Raw genomic sequence first — 18,666 nt, forward strand, 5'->3', positions numbered from 1 at the left:
GGTGAGCATAAGCAGCATGGTGCCCGCCCCCACTCAGGCTCCTCCCAGGCCGCCTGCCACTTGGCACACGGCTACAGCCCCCGAGGGTCCCGGATTGCGAGAGGGCGCAGGCCAGGCTGAGGGAATCTGAATTATTTTGTTGTTGCCAGGAAGCAGTTTGAAAAATCTTTTGTTAATAGTTACAATTCTATTTATTAAGATATGAGCAACGTCAATTTCTCTTTACTGGATTTGCTCATGTGGTTTTCTTGCAGTGGTTCTCAACCTTCCTAATGCCGCAACCCTTTAATGCAGTTCCTCATGTTGTGGTGACCCCCAACCATAAAATTATTTTCGTTGCTACTTCGTAACTGTAATTTTGCTACTGTTATGAATCGTAATGTAAATATCTGATATGCAGGATGTATTTTCATTGTTCGAGACCCACAGGTTGAGAACCACTGCTTTATGGGAAGTAAAAAACAAAGCTGTCGGGTCCTAAGTAATAAACCACGTCCGTGAAGCGGACTCCCGGAGGAACCTGAAGTCAGCCCCTGTCACCGTCAGCACCGCTCACTTCACCTGTAAACATGGTGGGTTTTAAAAAAAACCTGAGTGACCATCATGAGGCGGGAATTTGGTCACCGATCTCAGTGCGTTTGAGCAGGACCCCCTGCCCTGCCCGCGGGAAGGACTGCGCCCGGTGGGCGTGGGCGGCACTGTTCCGGAGACGGGCCCACAGCACCCTCTCTGCGTCCACCTCCCAGGGGGCAGTGGGCCCTTCAGGGCGGATATTCACGTAGAAGGAACTCTGACAGTGAAACGTTATGTGAGCAACAACCGAAACACTTTGCCCTTCAGGTCAATTCGGCATTGCTTGTTGTTCACGTTCTTTTCGGTGATTTGCAGCACAGGCTGCTTGGCAACAGGAAATGGTACCATTACTTGTTTATAATTGACAGTATTCCAGGAAGTAAAATATGAACCTCAAGTGCAGACATTTTCTCTTTAATTCTCAGGACACCCGCAGAAAGCAGCTATCATTGCACATGGTCACACATAAAGTGAGGAAACAACACCCGCCAGTGAGCCTGGGTGATGAAATGGCAGAGGGACCGTCCCTGCGTTTTCAAACACGAACTGACATACGTGAGCGTGTGATGTTCAAAAACACAGGTGTGGCTCTTGGCACTCAGCCAACACGAATTTCTCACTGCCCTTCGGATCTTACCCAACCAGCTCAGCTGACCAGACCGTACAGCTCTCAGACCCACGGCCCCACCCTGGCCTGCCAGTTAGCTGAGCTCAGCTCAGGCTGCCGTGGACGGGAGGAAGCATTTGGGGTCTTTTCAGCTGTAGAGGTAGCGAGAAAAGAAGGTGTAAACCCGTGGGCAACGGTGCATAATTCCAACTCGTAGTAAATTCACCTCTGAGCTCAGGACAAGGGAAGGTTTTCATTTTACACATAATTTTTGAAGGTTTTTTAAATCCAAGATTGCGACAAGATCTAAACCAAAGAACTTACATACTTATATGCATTGCCCATGGACACAGAAAATAGTGTGGTGAAGGCCTGCGTGAGGGGGGTCAGGGCTGGGTGGAGGAGGGCAAAAGGAAGGGATGGGGGACATCTGTAATACTGCCAAAAATAAATATATACATATATTAAAAAATAAGTCACTGCAATAGTATTATCAGAGCCACCTGGGGAGCAGCGGGAGGAGCCGGGGTTCCAGCATCGCTCTGCCAACCTAGTGCCCACTCAGCTCCAGCATCGCGGGGAGCTCCTCCCCAGGCGCCCGGGGAAGAGCGCTTACTGAACACATGGGGGCAGCGATGAGCAGGTGCGAACCCGCTCCCTGAACAGACATGGAGTTCTCATTCTGCGGAAAACTCACTTTTTCAGCTGGTGCCCCAATCCGAACCGCTCTTTGGTGGAAATCTGAAAGACATCGACAGTGGGCACTGAAAAGAGAAACATCAGTCACCACATGAAGGTGAAAGCCAACCAGCCAGGAAACTGGGAAGAAATAGATGTAACTCTGTGTGTGCGTGTACATGTCAGAAATGCTAGATACATACATGTGTATACATTACGTAATATGAATATTTAGAAATATTCTTCTACATTTAGAAATAGGGAACACAGTGCTATCCATCTCTTTGATGCTTTCTATACAGATACCTTGAACATCATTCTTGATCATTATGCTATATACTAAGGTATAATATGTGTATATATAAATGTATAATGCGTATAATAATGAAGAATGATCTTTAAAAAACATATTAATTGTAAATAGCAATGTGTAGGACAGTGAACACCATTCTTTCAGTGGAAAAGAGAGGCACATACACCTTTTTATTATATCCTCACCCAAGAATATGTTTTTATTAATTTTTAGAGAGGAAAGGAGATAGAGATAAACAGAGAGAGATCACTGTGAAAGAGAAACATCAGCTGGTTTCCTCCTGTAGGCACCCCTACCAGGAGTTGAACCCACACCGAGGCATGTGCCCTGACCAGGAACTGAACCGGCCACCTTTTTGGTATATGGATGATGCTCCAACCAACTGAGCCACCTGCCAGGGCTATACGTACCCCTTCTTCTGGAATAAAATAACGGAGCATGAGAGTAAGGCACAGGCGGCTTCTGTTCACTGCAGGCCCTGTCATGGGCTTCATGTTTTTACCAGATACACGCAATTCTGTGCGTTAATAACTGTGTGTATGAAATTAATAACCTCTCAGAAAAGTCACCCTCCACCCATCATTCAATGGTTTTAAAGAGTATTTCACAGATAAAACCCGGAAAGTGTTTTCATATTTTAAAAAAGGTGGAAGTCATTCAATTTTTCCTTGTCTCATAATTCTGGTTGGGAAGGGCTTCTTAAGATACGTGGAAATTATTCTAAAACCTTGATCGTGTAAACACAAGAGGCACCCAAAATAGAATGATTTGCACAGAAAAACATTTTCAAGTTAGTTGTTTACCTCTTTAAAGTAAAAGCTTCCCTGTCCTTAAGGTCAGAAACTAGACTTATAGTCCAGCAATTCTGGAAAAAACATACAGCATTATAGAAAGCATAACACTAGCGTCTTTTTAAAGTGCATTTCCCTGTGCACAATGAAAATAATCCTTATTTTTTATTTCAAGGAAGTGCACCTCTTCAGTTCTTGTCATTCCTGTTCACTCCCAGATATAGCATCAGAGGAGCTCACACGGGTATTACTCATACGTTCCCAGAGCCTGGGGACACACGCTTTTCAGAAGGAACTCTGAACTAGGTCAGCCTACACCTCGGATCAGCCCTACCTTTCCTGCCAGCTACTTTTACTCTAAATGCTGAAACCCTCGAAGACACAATACAAAACAGCCAAGCGACACGTCCTTACTTTTTTATTTTTCTGCAATGACCCAAGTCATAAAGTGAAATGAAACCTAATTGTTTTTCTGGAATGATAAGCTCTGTGTTCCTTTTCAGTATCATTGCCTCTTGCTGATGTCCTGTATTTCACGTTAACGCCCGTTTTAAATCATGCTGCCCCTCAGGGAGGATGCCTCTGGGGAAATGTGGTCCCAGGACAACGTAAGGCCACCGCCTGTACCCGCCTCGCCCTAACCATTAGGGAACCGGCACAGGAGCAGAAGCCTGGAGTAACTCCACCCCGTGTGAGATGCTTCCAGAATTTTCCAACAAATAGAACGAATGGAACCATGTAAAGGGGCCCTGACCCCAGACGCCTCATTCTCTGAAAGAGGAGGAAGCTAAGGCGGACCACTGCGAACACATCTCGGAAAAAGGGGCAGGTGGAGGGCGGAGCCATGTGCCCAGGGCAGTGCCCCGAAGGGCTGGGCTGGCAGGCTCCTCCCAAAGCAGATGCTGACCTCTTCCTTGCCCCGTGACCCCCATCTAGACCCTGAGCGGAGACTTGGGGGTAAGGAGTTCACTATGGCATTGCTCCTAGGAGAGAAACCATAGGGGGTGGGAGGAGGGGGAGGAAGGCAGGAAGAGGGTCAAGTCTCAGCTTGGGCCTGGCCTGAGGGTAACGCTGGAGCATAAACCACACCACGTTTTCCAGCCTGAGGCAAGGACACTGGGCCCAGGCATACAACATCCATCACACCAAGGGCGGGCACAGGTGGGACCCAGGGGGAGACACAGCGGTTCTGTGTCTGACGGGGAAGCCCAGGGGAGCGGTCAGCCGTGAAGCCTGAAGACGCCAGGGAGCAGGGGGGGGGGGTGCGGCATCAACAGAGAGAGTCACAGCCCCCTCCACTGTCAGAGCTCCTGTACCCACAGGACAGGGAGTGTGGATTCTCTCTTCCGTCTTCTTAATGGAAGAAATTAGGCCCAAATCACACTAATTTCCGAAAGAAGTGCATTTCAACACCTGCTTCAACACTGAGCGAAGCAAAACCCCATCTCCGGGAATAAAATAATCCATCTTGGAGGATTCGAGATTTATGCTCCCAACAACATTCAGAATAACGTTGCATAAATAAAATGGATGCGATTAATGGGAAAGAGGAAGCAGGATCGGGAAGGATGGGAGTCAAATTAAAAACAGAGGGGACATTCAATCAAAGGCTGAATCATGAAAACATTCGCTGAGTGAAATAAAGTTATAAATTCTCGGGGTGAAGGATGAAGGGCTAAGACAGATGACAAAAGATGGAAGACAGAGGCGTCAGACCCGTCTAAGCTCATCGGGGCGAGCAGATAGCAGAGGAACAGCCAAGAACTTCATCAAAGTTGTTCAGGTGATTTAAGTCTATCAATTGGAAAACCGTATGAAGAGAAAAAATAGCCCAGTAAATACATATAACAAACACAAACAAAACCAAAAGAGTTTTCTTACAAAGAAACAAAATTCAAACACTTTCAGATAGAAACTAGCGTCATTTTTTCTCGGGCCTTTTTGCTTTTGGGGGGAACTATTGGGACCCCATCAGGTTATACTGGTCAAGCTGGTCTTGTTCACAAGACAAGGGGTCGTTCTCAGGTGTGAAAAGACAAAGCATAACCCTCATGTTCCTTTGGTTTACAAACGATTAAATATGTAAATCAACTAACAGAGATGAAAAAATTAAATGATGGCGGAGTTCAAACACTAAGTAAGTGACACTGAAGGTAAAACCACCTAAACATGAACTGACATACAATCGTTACAATATTTATAAAACCAGGCAATCATGACAAGTCTTTAAAGAGATAATGTGATGGGAAATCCCTGCCTAGAATCGAAGATTATATTTAAAAATGAGCATCGGCGGTAAGACTACATAAAGGCATGCCCGTTCTCCTCTCAGCGTGGAGTTGGGGGGACAGGTGAACTGACCCGGTTTTGTTCCTAACCTGGTAACTCAGAACCAAACACGCTCTGACCCCGGTAACTCAGAACCAAACACGCTCTGACCCCGATAACTCAGAACCGAACACGCTCTGACCCCAGTAACTCAGAACCAAACACGCTCTGACCCGGTAACTCAGAACCAAACACGCTCTGACCCCGGTAACTCAGAACCAAACACGCTCTGACCCCGGTAACTCAGAACCAAACACGCTCTGACCCCAGTAACTCAGAACCAAACACGCTCTGACCCGGTAACTCAGAACCAAACACGCTCTGACCCCGGTAACTCAGAACCAAACACGCTCTGACCCGGTAACTCAGAACCAAACACGCTCTGACCCCGGTAACTCAGAACCAAACACGCTCTGACCCCGATAACTCAGAACCAAACACGCTCTGACCCCGGTAACTCAGAATCAAACACTCTGACCCGGTAACTCAGAACCAAACACGCTCTGAACCCGATAACTCAGAACCAAACACGCTCTGACCCCCAGTAACTCAGAACCAAACACGCTCTGACCCCGGTAACTCGGAACCAAACACGCTCTGACCCCGATAACTCAGAACCAAACACTCTGACCCCGGTAACTCGGAACCAAACACGCTCTGACCCCGATAACTCAGAACCAAACACGCTCTGACCCCGGTAACTCGGAACCAAACACGCTCTGACCCCGATAACTCAGAACCGAACACGCTCTGACCCCGATAACTCAGAACCAAACACGCTCTGACCCGGTAACTCAGAACCAAACACTCTGACCCGGTAACTCAGAACCAAACACGCTCTGACCCCGGTAACTCAGAACCAAACACTCTGACCCGGTAACTCAGAACCAAACACGCTCTGACCCCGATAACTCAGAACCAAACACTCTGACCCGGTAACTCAGAACCAAACACTCTGACCCGGTAACTCAGAACCAAACACGCTCTGACCCCGGTAACTCAGAACCAAACACGCTCTGACCCCGATAACTCAGAACCAAACACGCTCTGACCCCGATAACTCAGAAACAAACACGCTCTGACAAGGGCTTCTTTTCCTTTCACCACCATCGGAGTAAAACTAAGTGGCGCATTTCAATCGCTAAAGAAAGCAGAACGCAGCGACAGGCTGGAACACTGCGCAGATACCACAAATCACCCCGTTTTGGAAGGTTTAGTGACTAGAGGAGAGGCTGAGGACATGACGATGCGTAACTCAATGCCAATTTATGCAAGCCAACCAGGCAGGTACGGAAAACAAACTATTTACCGTTTTCTCAGCGTAGCGGGATTATGAGTAATCATTCTTCTTATTACCTTTATATATATTTGAAATAAACAAAATGAAAAAAACATCTATTTGTCTTTGCCTAACATTAAGTCACATAACTTACTCTGTGACTTGTATTGAGGATTGCTTATTTAAGTAGAACACGTCATACAAATATGGAAAAGAGGTGACCAGCCTGGCCGGTGTGGCTCGGTGATTGAACGGAGGCCTATGAACCAGGAGGTCACGGTTCGATTCCAGGTCAGGGCACATTGCCAGGTTGCAGACTCGATTTCCAAGTGGGGGGCGTGCGGAGGCAGCCGATCCATGATTCTCTCTCATCACTGATGTTTCTCTCTCTCTCCTTCTCCCTTCCTCTCTGAAATCAACAAAAAAAATTTTTTTTTTTAAAGGAAAGAGGTGACTATGGAAGCATTTTCAGAATGAGAGCTGCTCCTGTGTACTTCGTAAGCTGGGAAGGATGGCTCTCTTTCTTATGTGAAAAGGAACAGTGGGTGTGAGGTCCTGGCCGTGCCTGAGGGACACGGTGCAGAGGCCACAGCGGGAGCCTGCATGGCAGGTGAGGGGTGGCAGCAGCCTGGCCAGCGGCCATCTCCGCCCTGGCCCTGGGTTCTGGGAGGGCTCTTCCTCTGATGAACAGAGAACAGAGGAAGATCCACCGGGCCTCGGGCCAGGTGTCTCTTGATCACTTGCGCTGGACCCGTTATCAGGCTACAGCAGTGGTTCTCAACCTTCTGGCCCTTTAAATACAGTTCCTCATGTTGTGACCCAACCATAAAATCATTTTCGTTGCTACTTCATAACTGTAATGTTGCTACTGTTATGTATCGTCATGTAAATATCTGATATGCAGGATGGTCTTAGGTGACCCCTGTGAAAGGGTCGTTCGACCGCCAAAGGGGTCGAGACCCACAGGTTGAGAACCGCTGGGCTACAGGAAGCCCAACCCCCATGAAGAATCACCTGCAAGGTAGACTCTCCAGTCAAGAGCCCCAGCTGAGCTCCGCAGGGACACCTGCGACAAATGCTACGGATCTGAAAGGCCAGCGTCCTGAGCATCCAGCCTAGTGGAGCCTTGAATGACACGGGCCTCACCCACCATCTGTCTGACTGCAAACCCTGGGCGACTCCAAGCGGGGGCTGCCCCGCTGAACCCTGAAGAATGGTGAGAGAGGAGCTGTTTTAAGCCACTGCGTTTTGGAGCGGTTTGTCAGGCAGCAGCAGAGAACCGGTGTGTGTCGGGGTGTGTGTGCAGGTGCGCCTAAGTTAGTAGGCGGGGGAAAAGGAATTTAATCCAGTAAGTCTCGCAAAGATTTATAGCAGGGTCCTTTGGCGTAAACAGCTGTCATTTGAGAAACAGCAAAGTCATCGGTTAAGGGACCACAGTACAAAAACTATTATGATGATCTCCATTTTCAAAACCAGAAATATGTTACACTGAGGCTGAGTTCATCAGGATTCAGAGGTGAGAGAAACATACATTAACATTAAATCTCAGGATCAGAGACAGAATTTGAGCTTCTACTATACGCAAAGTTCTCTTTTCGGTACTAATGTGCTTATTTCACAGACGCTTGTCAACTTCTGAAATCTATACAACTAAATGGTACGTGCTTCTCTTTCTAGTAGTCATATTGGCAGTAAACCATCTTTGTCAGGATGCAAGTGTACTTAAATGTCATTATCAAGATAGCTGCAATTACTCTCAGAATTACCAAATGCACAGTCATCTTGTTCAATGCACAACGCACAACTAAATACTCAAAATAAGAGAGAAATAAAGTCAACCTGGGCCATTTAAATACTGTGTAAGTGAGCAGTGTAGTCGGACAATTATAGGTTCTGTTCGAATCACTTCCCAGGCCACAGCAATCTCCTCCTGTGCAAATAAATATATTTTAAAGATGAATTAGTCATCTTGTAGAGCCTAGACGTATTTTCCCCATTAAAAAATATTTTTAACTTATTTTGAAGAAATGCATAAATCATTAAGGCTTACAAATTATCGTAAAACCAACGTACTTTTAATCTTTGCCTTTTCACATGAAAATAAAAATGAAAACTTAAGAAATACTGAAGTACTGTACTAAGACACTGTAAATTTCAGAGGATATTTAAAAACCAACACAAATATATCTGTTTCTTCAACCAGTCATAGTATTTTTTCATAAATTGCTCTGAAAAAGCCAATTTGTTACTAATAGCATTATAGCAAAAATTAGATTTCCTCCCATAAAAATAAGCATTTTTTAAAGGTAGCGGTCCCGTTGCATGAATGGATACTTACATCAAGAAAGCTGACATCGACATGCAGATCAATATCTACGTCGTCAATGGCTCCATACTCCCTGGAAGCAGAGATTAACGTCAATATTTTCAATTTCCTTAAAAGACGGGGTGTCCTAGGTTATTTTATATTAAAAAATTAATCATGAGCTCTTGTCCCTGATGTCCAGAGAGCTCGGACATGCCTGTGGACCTGAATTAACTGACTCCATGTGGTTGGACTGCCTCTCCTAGACCTACTGGATCCATCCAGACAACTTTCCACCTTTGGCCGCCGGAACGTGCGTGTGTCAATCCAAGAGCTGTTTGGTTCACAGGTTCGAACGCCCCTGTTCTCTGGAGCAAGTTAGTCTTCCCACCTGACTCGTCTCTCTCACTGTGCTCCCTAAGAGCGCAGAACTGCTTCTAGGGACTGAAAGGAGTTTCTGACAGGTGAGGGGGGGGGGGAGTTTACTGTCCCAGTAACGTGTCTAGGAATTTTCCTTCCGTGTTAGACACCAGTGGCTCTGAAACCGGTCGAGGTGTCTGCCATGTAACTGTCACTGTTCTCACAGGCAGCTCTGAAAGTCTGACACATCAACATTAAAACAAGTAACAACAGGTATGTGCCACACTAAGATGTTATGAAGACCAACTTTTTTCCAGTCCAGGGAGAGACACAAGCCAGCGTATTTTAAGTTAACAAAAGAGTATAAAAACAATGGTTTTTCTATTCCCCGTATATACTAATCTCTAGGTTTTATATTTTTATAAAATTTTGGTTACACATGCTACACCCACTGAGGGAACCAACTGTAGAGAGAGCAGAAATGACAGAAGTTAATGGTCAAGTCCCAGTGAGCGCTTTGTGCCAGAACTGCTCTCAGGACTTCACACGCACGTGATCACATGCACTCACTCCCAGATGCACTAACCGGGGCCCCAAGTGATGGAGCGGGCCAGCCCCCCTCACTCCAGACAGAGCTGGGACTTGAATACACGTGTCCTATTTACTTATGCAGGTGCTTCATCAGCTCAATATTCAATCACCTACCATTTGTGTTGGAAACCCGGTGGGACAGTAAGGGGGGATCCTATTAGGGCCTCACCATCGCCTTCCCACAGGCATCCCACTACTGTCCTCATTTGCAGATGAGAACGCTGAGGTGTAGGGAGGGACAAATTGCCGAAGGGCAGGTGAGAAGTCAGCGGAGACCTCAGATGCATCTCTGCCCAACCCATGGGCACAGACAGGGTGTGGTGAAGGCCCGGGAGGGGTGGGAGCGAGGTGGAGGGGTCAGTGGGGGGAAAGGGGGACACCTCCAATACTTTCAACAATAAACTTTTTTAAATGTCAGTGGGAAAGCCAGGTAGTGAGTTCATGCCCAACCTCAACACTGCTGAGCACGGTAGTTAAGTACGCGATGAAACGCCAGGGTATCACACGTCCATCCGAGTAATGCTAACAGAGTACAACACGGCGGCGCTTTCACGGGATTCGGAGAACGCATTTTTAACGACTAAATGGTTCATGTAATTCAATGAATGAAAGAATCCAGGCAGTTTTTTCACTTTTGAGGTCGAGGACAAATTGCAGCATTTTAAGTAGAATAGCTTAGCCTCCCCGCTTCCTACATGCGCCCCTGAAAAATATATGCAAACACTGAGCACATTTTCATGATTTGAAAAACTGAACTTTTCATTCTTTCCTAGTAATACTTTTAAAGGTTAAAAGGAAGGCTAAAAATTATTCACGCAGCCATTTTTTAAAACAGCATGGGTCACAACATCTGTGTTTTTCAGAGTAAGAACCTTTATAACCATATGCAAATTGAGATATAAAAATATGTCAATTTAGTTATGAAATTAGACGGAAACGAAGACAAGACTAAGGCGCAAGCGCCTGAACCATTTCTTTTGTGCCTCTTGTTCTGGATTCAGCAAACTTCCCTGGAAAAGCCAGATGGTAACTCTTCCAGGCTTTCAGGCCACACAGACTCGCTGCCACGCATTCTCCTTGCTGGCCATGTGGTTCCCCCCCACAACCCTTTAAAAAAGCGCCCACCATTTGAAGCTCAGGGGCTGTCAGGCAGGGCCGCAGCCAGTGGCCATGATGTTTTGACCCTGACCTCTGGCACGTTAATTGTAAACGTAAGAAGTGACTATGCACAGTGAGGCGTGAGAAAGAGAGCGCCCGGAGATGTGATGGGGGCACAGACTGCCGAGGCCTTTCCAAGACTCTCCGGGGGAGGGAGCCGGGACCACAGCCATCCCCACAATCACAGCAGGCGCCGACTCCCACCTAGAAAACGTACGTGACAGCAGAAATCCAGGGGGAGATGAATATTGAAGAATAAGGAAACACTTAAAGAACAGCGCACACTGACGCAGTTTTTTACAACTGCCCGTTACTAACGAAGTGCATATGAAAATATTTCATATCCTGCGGAAATGTTCAAATATACTACTTACGGAGCAAGTGGAGTGCCAAAAAGCATGGGAACTAAAATGCCTTTTAATAATAAAACACAAATAGGAAAACCAATAAAGTAAAAAGAGTACATATATATTAATTGTAAGTCATGGGTGAAATTTACTTTATAAATGTGTTATGTATTTTCTAAAAACGTGTGCTTTTTCTGATTACAAAGGTCATATAGGCTCCTATATCAGATGAGAAATAGAAAAACAAACAAAAAGGAACTTGTAACACCATCATTCAGAGATCTCCCTTCTGAGTCTGCCTCACTCCCGTATCTTCCATATACTCTATATCATATAACACATAGAATATATTAAGGGTAACATGCTATATCATATAACATAAAATATACTGAGGGTAACATGCTATATCATACAGCATATATATACAAATATTAAGGGTAATATAACATGGAAAGATTTTTGTCCTGCTCTTTCACTTCTTCTATGAGTGCTGTTTCTATATTGTGAAATATTTTTCTAAACCGCTCTGAATTTACATTTAAATGGCTCTATTTGTATAAATAAAATTGAATAATACAACATTAGGTTGCTTTCCATTCTTTTTTTACACTAAAAATATTGACAAATAGCTCCCTGGATAAAAATCTGCACGTTGTCTGTCTTCTCACAGAACGATTTCCAGAATTATTGAGCAAAACAAATGGTCTGACTATACTTGGGAGTATTGCGCTACGTATAGTGTTTAATTGCTGTTTTAAAGGGTCACCACACTTTATAATGAAATCAGCCAGGTTTTCACACGATCCCTTCCCCACAGCCCCATCATCGAAAGCATTTTCTCTTTTGGCCCATCTTTGCCAGCTGCGCAGGGAAGAATAAATTCTGCGTGGACTCATTGCTGGTGGCAGGCCTGGGATGCTGAGAGGCAGACAGGGTAAACCAGAAAGACAGACCAGGAAGGACCCGATCTACAGTCCTTCTCATCGTAGAGAGATGTCCAGACGCTGCCACAGAAGTTTATCCTGAAGAAATGAATCAGAAGGCGCACACGGCCTTTTAACAACCTCTCCCATGCGAACATTAAAGCATTCCTTATGTGATTTCTTAAAAGTCAGTATCCTCCCAATTCCTAACACTACCAAGTTCTTAAAAAAAAAGAAAAGAAAAGAAAAGAAAAGAACTAAAGGTTCCCAAGGCCCTCCATCCGCGCAGCAGAGCAGGCGGGGTGTTAAGGCGGGCGTTAGGGGTTCGCCATTAACTGGACGCTGCAGGTGCCGCCCTAGACTCCCCTTGGTTTCCAGGCCTCACCTCAGAGCATCACCAGGAAGGGCGCTGCGTGTGCAGCTCCCCGCGCTGCCCTGCTCTCCGATGCCAGCGATCCCCGTTCCCGGGTGACTGCGTGAGTTGCGGGCACAGCTGACCTGTGACACCAGGGGCCTGACTGTCCTGAAGACCGGCGTGGGCTCACGGGGACCCACAGCACCTCGTGCGCGCCTGCCTTTATCCCCGGGGGAGGTGACGGCAGGAGGACAGAACACGTGTGCAGACAAGAGGGACACAGGAGGACCCGCTGCGCCCTGTCGTCTGGAACTCAGGCCGAGAGGACCTGCCCGCGGGTCTGTGACCCGACACGCGTCCAGGCTGACCCCTGACGCCGGGTGTTCAGTGGCCTATTGATCCAAGAACAGGGTGAGCAGAGTAGGCTGATGGTTGTTCACATGGAAAATACGACAAGGACTAAATAGCAACACAGGAGTAAACCGTGTTCCACATGCTCACACTGTAAGCCTCCTCTGCCCACCGTGTATGTGGAACGTATTTTCCTATGAACGTGTATTTTTTAGGACAATGTGTGTTAGAATTCTTGCCCATTCATTCTCCTTTTACTGGAACTGAGGGGAGGGGGCAAGTCTCCGAGCAAAGCGCACTGTATATGGGGTGCGAGTCTGAAAGCTCGCGGGCAAATGATCAGGATCCCTTTCCTCAGGCCCATGGGAATCCCGAGGCTGGTAAGTCCTTCCTTCCTAAAGGTATTGATCACCTTGTTCTCAGACGGCACGAAGCGAGGTTTTTTTTTAATGAGTACATGCCTATGTGGTAAATTCACTGAAAAACATGAAACATCCTCATTCTGTAGCAGGGCTCCAGGTGAGGCCTGTGCAGGCGAGTCACGGGTTCATCACGTCCACACGGACCTTTGTCCCTCAGGAGCCGAGTCAGAGCTGTCACCCACTCACGAGGGTGGCTCCGCACAACCAGCGCTGCTAGGGACACGGCTGGGCGGGGCGGAGAGAACCGACTCTCACGGATGCATCCTCAGGCGCTTTTCCTGTCCCCCCTTCACCCTTTCCCGACAGGTCTGCCTCCATGGAGGCGAATGGCTCTTACAGAGAACTCAGAGGTGCTTAGCTGCCCCTCATTAGATGTCGCATTAAAAAAAAAAAAAAAAAAAAGACACCAAATAGCCTATTATGCATATTGAGGTACTTTTGCTCTTCAAACTCCATTAAGTTCTTATAAACCTCAATTAAGTGAAAGAACAGCTCATTAGAACAGCTTGTGTTCAATAGACTCGGAACCTCGCAAAGAAGATGGGCCCAGACCTGAGGCCTGACCCTCCCCTTCCCACGTGTCCAGCCCTCAGTGTCTGGGACCAGACGGTTACATCCCTTCTCATCTGAGCAAATCACACTCATCCTGCGGAGTCACCTGCACGTCATCAGGCCTCTGGGAGGCTGTTTATTCTGGAAACACCCTCTGGAGCTGGAGAGAATCTAGAGGAAATCTGGAGCAGGCGAGAACATGGCCTGCATTCATGGAGATTTGAATGGGATCAAAATGGATAAGTGACATAAGCAGGGGTGGGGGACAAGCACAACCATTTATGACTTCATTTAAATAAAGTCCCAAATACTTATCTAATTTCAACAGTTGATACAGTATCCATAATCTTATCAATAATGGGAAATACTGGGAGAGATTATCCTAGGTGTTTCATAAATGCTTGCTGAGAGAAAACACAAACAATGCCATGTATGTGTGACAGTATAACTGAGGTCTAGGCAGCATGGAAATAAGGTGTTTTTAGAAGTTCTGACCTATGAAAGCAGTCAACATAGGCCAAGGTCATCCTCCAACAAGACCACGTGTTCAAAGGAAGATGCCGAAGTCCGTCTTGTACGGTTAATCCTGTCCCACCGGCTTTTTCCTTTCAGTGGGGGAGGGGGTTACGTTACTGCAATCAGAGTTTTAAGCTTTCAAGCAAAGTCCAACTGAAGTTAAGAGGTTAGTCATTGTTTTGGACGACTTGCTGATCGTTCCCACTGCCTCCTTCGCTTACTCACTCTAAAACACTCACAGAACAGCCCTCCCCGGAGCCACGGGCAGGATCAGCAGTGAAACGATCGCAGCTCATTTGCTAAAACTTGGACAATTGTAAAGATCTGCTTTTCCCATATAGTCACTCTCGCTCCATTTCGGCTCGGGAGGCGGGAGGGAGGGGTCTGGGTGTACAGCCCCAGCTCCGCGGCTGCAGGGGGTCTGGGCTTCCGCCTCTGCAGTTCAGGCGAAGCCTTTGGAATTAGGGAGCAACTGCCGCTGCTGCACTTCCCCACGGAAAGTGCTCGTTCGATCTCAAAACCTGGCTGTGTCCAGGGAAGGGAATGGAACCAGGGCACAGAGGCGGCCACTGGGAACCGCCCAGCACCCACAGCCTGAGTTTCAGACAGGCCCACGCTACACCAAATGCCAGGATGCAAGCAGGACTGAAATCCAACCAAAATACAGCAGACACCAGAAGCGGGCATCGCTCCAGCACCCACAGAATTCAGTCTCGAGGGGAGGAGGTAAAGCGAAACCTTGCAGGCGTGAGAAGGACAGGGAGTGAGGGCCGAGCCCAGTGCAATGGGAGCGCCCAGGAGGCTCCAGGCAGAGCTGCGTGCTGGCAGGGGCCCGAGTGAACACTATAGTGGGGCTGAGGGGGAAAACGGCTGTGCAAATGGCCAGAGTCAAGTGGAAGAAGCCTGGCTGGACCGATTCGGGTTTGGGGGGGAAGGCCGGGGGGGCCTGGAGCCCACGGGCCTGGGAGACGAGCCTGTGGGCAAAGACCCGGAACCTGCCGCCGTCGAGCTGGCTCGTGGGAGGGCACCCCCAGGGTGTACAGGGGGTCTTCTTACATCAAGGAGGGAAAAGAGAGGCCAAGAAGGAGGGTGGGCTCTTCTGGATGATGAAAACGAGTAAAAACGGTCTAGAAATGTGTCACCAAAGAACATACTAGGTGACGCAGAATAAAATGCATGCCCTTCAGATAAACACTGTGCGTGTCTAGGAGGGTTTTTCCTTCCTGGTTCTGAGGGGCCAGGTCGCAGAGTCCGGTGCGACGTGGTTACCAGTGGGCAAGCGTTATTTCCTTGTATTGCAGTGGGCAAGCGTTATTTCCTTGTATTGTTCGCGTGGAAGTGTTACGGTAACAGCGTGGGCCCAGCTGGCCCAATCTATCATCAGAACTGATTGACACGACTTAAGACTGAGGTTTTACCAAAACTAGCTCTCCTAACTAACGAATTTGAATGCAGTCGATGGAATCTTAAACTACGTACAATAAACGCACAACCCATATAGGCACGAAGATGCCATCCTGTACACGCAGGAACATGCTAGAATCTCCCCAATATTTTCCAATATCATTGAGCCCAAGAAAACGTCCACTGAAATAACTCCCACAGAGGCCCCCATGCCTGACCGAACGGGTGTCACTTTCATTCCCCGCGGCGTCAGTTTACCTGAGAGAAACCGCGTGCGGCCCGTAGATCTCCCGGACCGCCGACAGGTCGGCCTCGAGCTGCGGGTGCTTGTGCAGCTCCCCGTCGTAGTTCACCTGCGGGGAGGGGGTCAGAGGGGCCAGGTGAGGACGTGTGTCAACAGAACCCACCCCCAGCCATCCACTCCTTGCGCAGCTCTGGAGGTGGCACTTCCTCTGGCACCTTCGCTTACACACACAGGTAATTCGGCTGTATATCCTCCCAAGTGCTTAGGCTCACATACAGTGGGGCCTTGACTTAGGAGTGTCCCGACTAACGAGTTTTTTGAGATACCAGCTGTCTCTCGGCCGATTTTTTGCATTGAGTTGATAGAGTAATTTGAGTTAATGAGCTCCTTAACGAGCTCTGTCTCAGAACGAATTAAACTCGTAAGTCAAGGCCCCACTGTACGTCTAGTGCAGTGGTCGGCAAACTCATTAGTCAACAGAGCCAAGTATCAACAGTACAACGATTGAAATTTCTTTTGAGAGCCAATCCATGCTTTGTTAGAGCTGTCATCATCTCAAAATACGGACCAAGCACCGTGTGCTTAAGAACCGTAAATCAAAAGCATAAGAAGTGCCGTGTGTAAAGTCACGACCATGAAGTAAGACAGTGTCAAAGTCCATGAACGATGACAGTCGGAGAACGGCAAGAGCCACCTTAGCTTCTGAAAAGCGTCGGACAGGAGAACGAGACGAGCCGTACGGGTGCCCTCGTCAGCCACAGGCTCTGAAGGCCACGCGGGGCTTCCGGAGCGCAGGCACAGACGTCCACGGGACACGGGCGGAATCGCTGCGTGGACAGCGGGTGCCGGGGACCCCGGGCGCCTACCTGTCCTCCATAATAGAACTCCTCAGAGTCGTTATCCCCTTCCGAGTCTTCTTCCACTGCACTATTTTGTCTCGACTCCTTAAAAGAACAGAGCAAGGAGACAATTTATTTCAGTGTCAGACGAGTTTGCCTCCTGAAAAGAAAGGAGCAAGCGGCCATAGCAGGTGGGTCTCTGCACGTCCCCCGGGTTTTACGGGAGAACATTCTTGGTGCGTCTGAGCCAAGAACACAACAGACAGGAGGAGACGGTGTGGGGAGTTCACTAAGCTCTATGCACATATTCCTCTAAAGTTCTACTTTGCTTATTCTGATGTGTACAACTTAATGTGTTGCGTCTATATAAGAAACTATATATAAGCAATTACTACTCTGAATTTGTGCTGATAAAACAGCTGACAAGCTCATGCTGATTCAATTTTTTAAGTTTTATTTTTCAATTGCAGTTTGCATTCGGTATTATTTTGTAGTGCTTTCATTTGCACTGATTCAATATTTTTATTAAAAAGGTTCTCAGCATTATTATCACAGGCGGTCCTCACTCCCACTGCCAACTCTACACAATGGTATGAAAGAAAAGACGCTCTGAATCCAATAATTAAAAAATCAAATTATGAAAATAAATATGAATCACATTATAAAAAAGACCTTTCAGAACACAGAAACTGCTTTCAATTTCAGATGCAAAAGGATATTTAATTAAATTTGCTTGAACTTGAAGGTTGAGTTTCTAATTAACTAAACCACATCTGTAATGTGTCTAAAGTACAAACAATGGAAATTCATCTGAATGAACTCATGGTTACCAACAGTTACTATCCCTATTCCCAGCTCCGTTAAAATAAGAAGAAGGAAGGTGGCTTCCTTCAGACATACGAGTCTATTAGCCCAATGTCTTATAATCATCCCTGAATCTCCAGCCCAAATTTCAAACTCTTTAGGAAAACAAAAACCTGGGAACGAGCACCTGGGTTTGATGGAATGCTCCAGCTTTTGGTGTTAGTCACCGTACTGCTAACGCAGTGGTGCGCAGGGTGGATAGGGATGAACAGGACGAACCCTACAACTTTAAAAGCGTTGTGTTGAGTGCATAGTTTTAAAAGCCAAGAACCGATGGCTCCATTGCACTGATTGTCTGTGTAATGCCCCAGTATTCACAGCTTCAGGTAACGTTTTCTAAGGGTGAGTCTGCTGTTCGCTGCTGTTAACACGGCGAGAATAACAGGAAGCCGTACCCACACTCTCTGCTACCTCAGCTGAAGGGTCACTTCCACCCGTGGAACCAGGTGTCGTTGTTAGAGGAGGGGGGAGTCCTCGTCTAGTCCGTCGCCGGTGGGAGTGGAAATCGTGCCATATCCCCAGAAAAAGAGTTTTTTGAGACTCAGACAGGAGAAGGAGTGGTTTCTATTTGCTTGGAATTAAATCCCTGAGGTTCCTAAGTCCCATTCCCCTCTGTCCCCCCGTAAACTAAGCTCATTTAGGCCATTCCCTTTCCCGCACAATGAGTCCCGAAGACCCGGGGTTTGAGCTTCCTTCACTATTTGCAACCTTAGCCTAAATAACAATGATGATGCTGACTACAAATACACAGCAAACTTAAAATAAATACAAAATATAATTTACATACCTCCCCATTTTCCTTCTGTAATTTGGATTTTATGGATAAGCAACAGTTAATGTCATTTGTTTTCCTTAATTCTGAAAGT

General features: G+C 47.1%; 1 protein-coding gene across 1 annotated transcript in view; it reads right to left on the reverse strand.

Annotated features, from left to right (window-relative positions):
- The window catches only part of LOC102419868 (poly [ADP-ribose] polymerase 8), a 128,102-nt gene that overhangs the window by 33,861 nt on the left and 75,575 nt on the right, over positions 1-18,666 (reverse strand). Inside the window, 7 exon segments of the mRNA XM_023744176.1 lie at positions 662-788; positions 1,878-1,944; positions 8,409-8,499; positions 8,908-8,968; positions 16,112-16,206; positions 16,964-17,041; positions 18,588-18,658. Of these exon segments, the coding sequence (XP_023599944.1) occupies positions 662-788; positions 1,878-1,944; positions 8,409-8,499; positions 8,908-8,968; positions 16,112-16,206; positions 16,964-17,041; positions 18,588-18,658 (590 nt within the window).

The sequence above is a fragment of the Myotis lucifugus genome, unplaced genomic scaffold, assembly GCF_000147115.1.
Source record: "Myotis lucifugus unplaced genomic scaffold, Myoluc2.0 scaffold_434, whole genome shotgun sequence".
In the NCBI taxonomy this organism is placed as follows: domain Eukaryota; kingdom Metazoa; phylum Chordata; class Mammalia; order Chiroptera; family Vespertilionidae; genus Myotis; species Myotis lucifugus.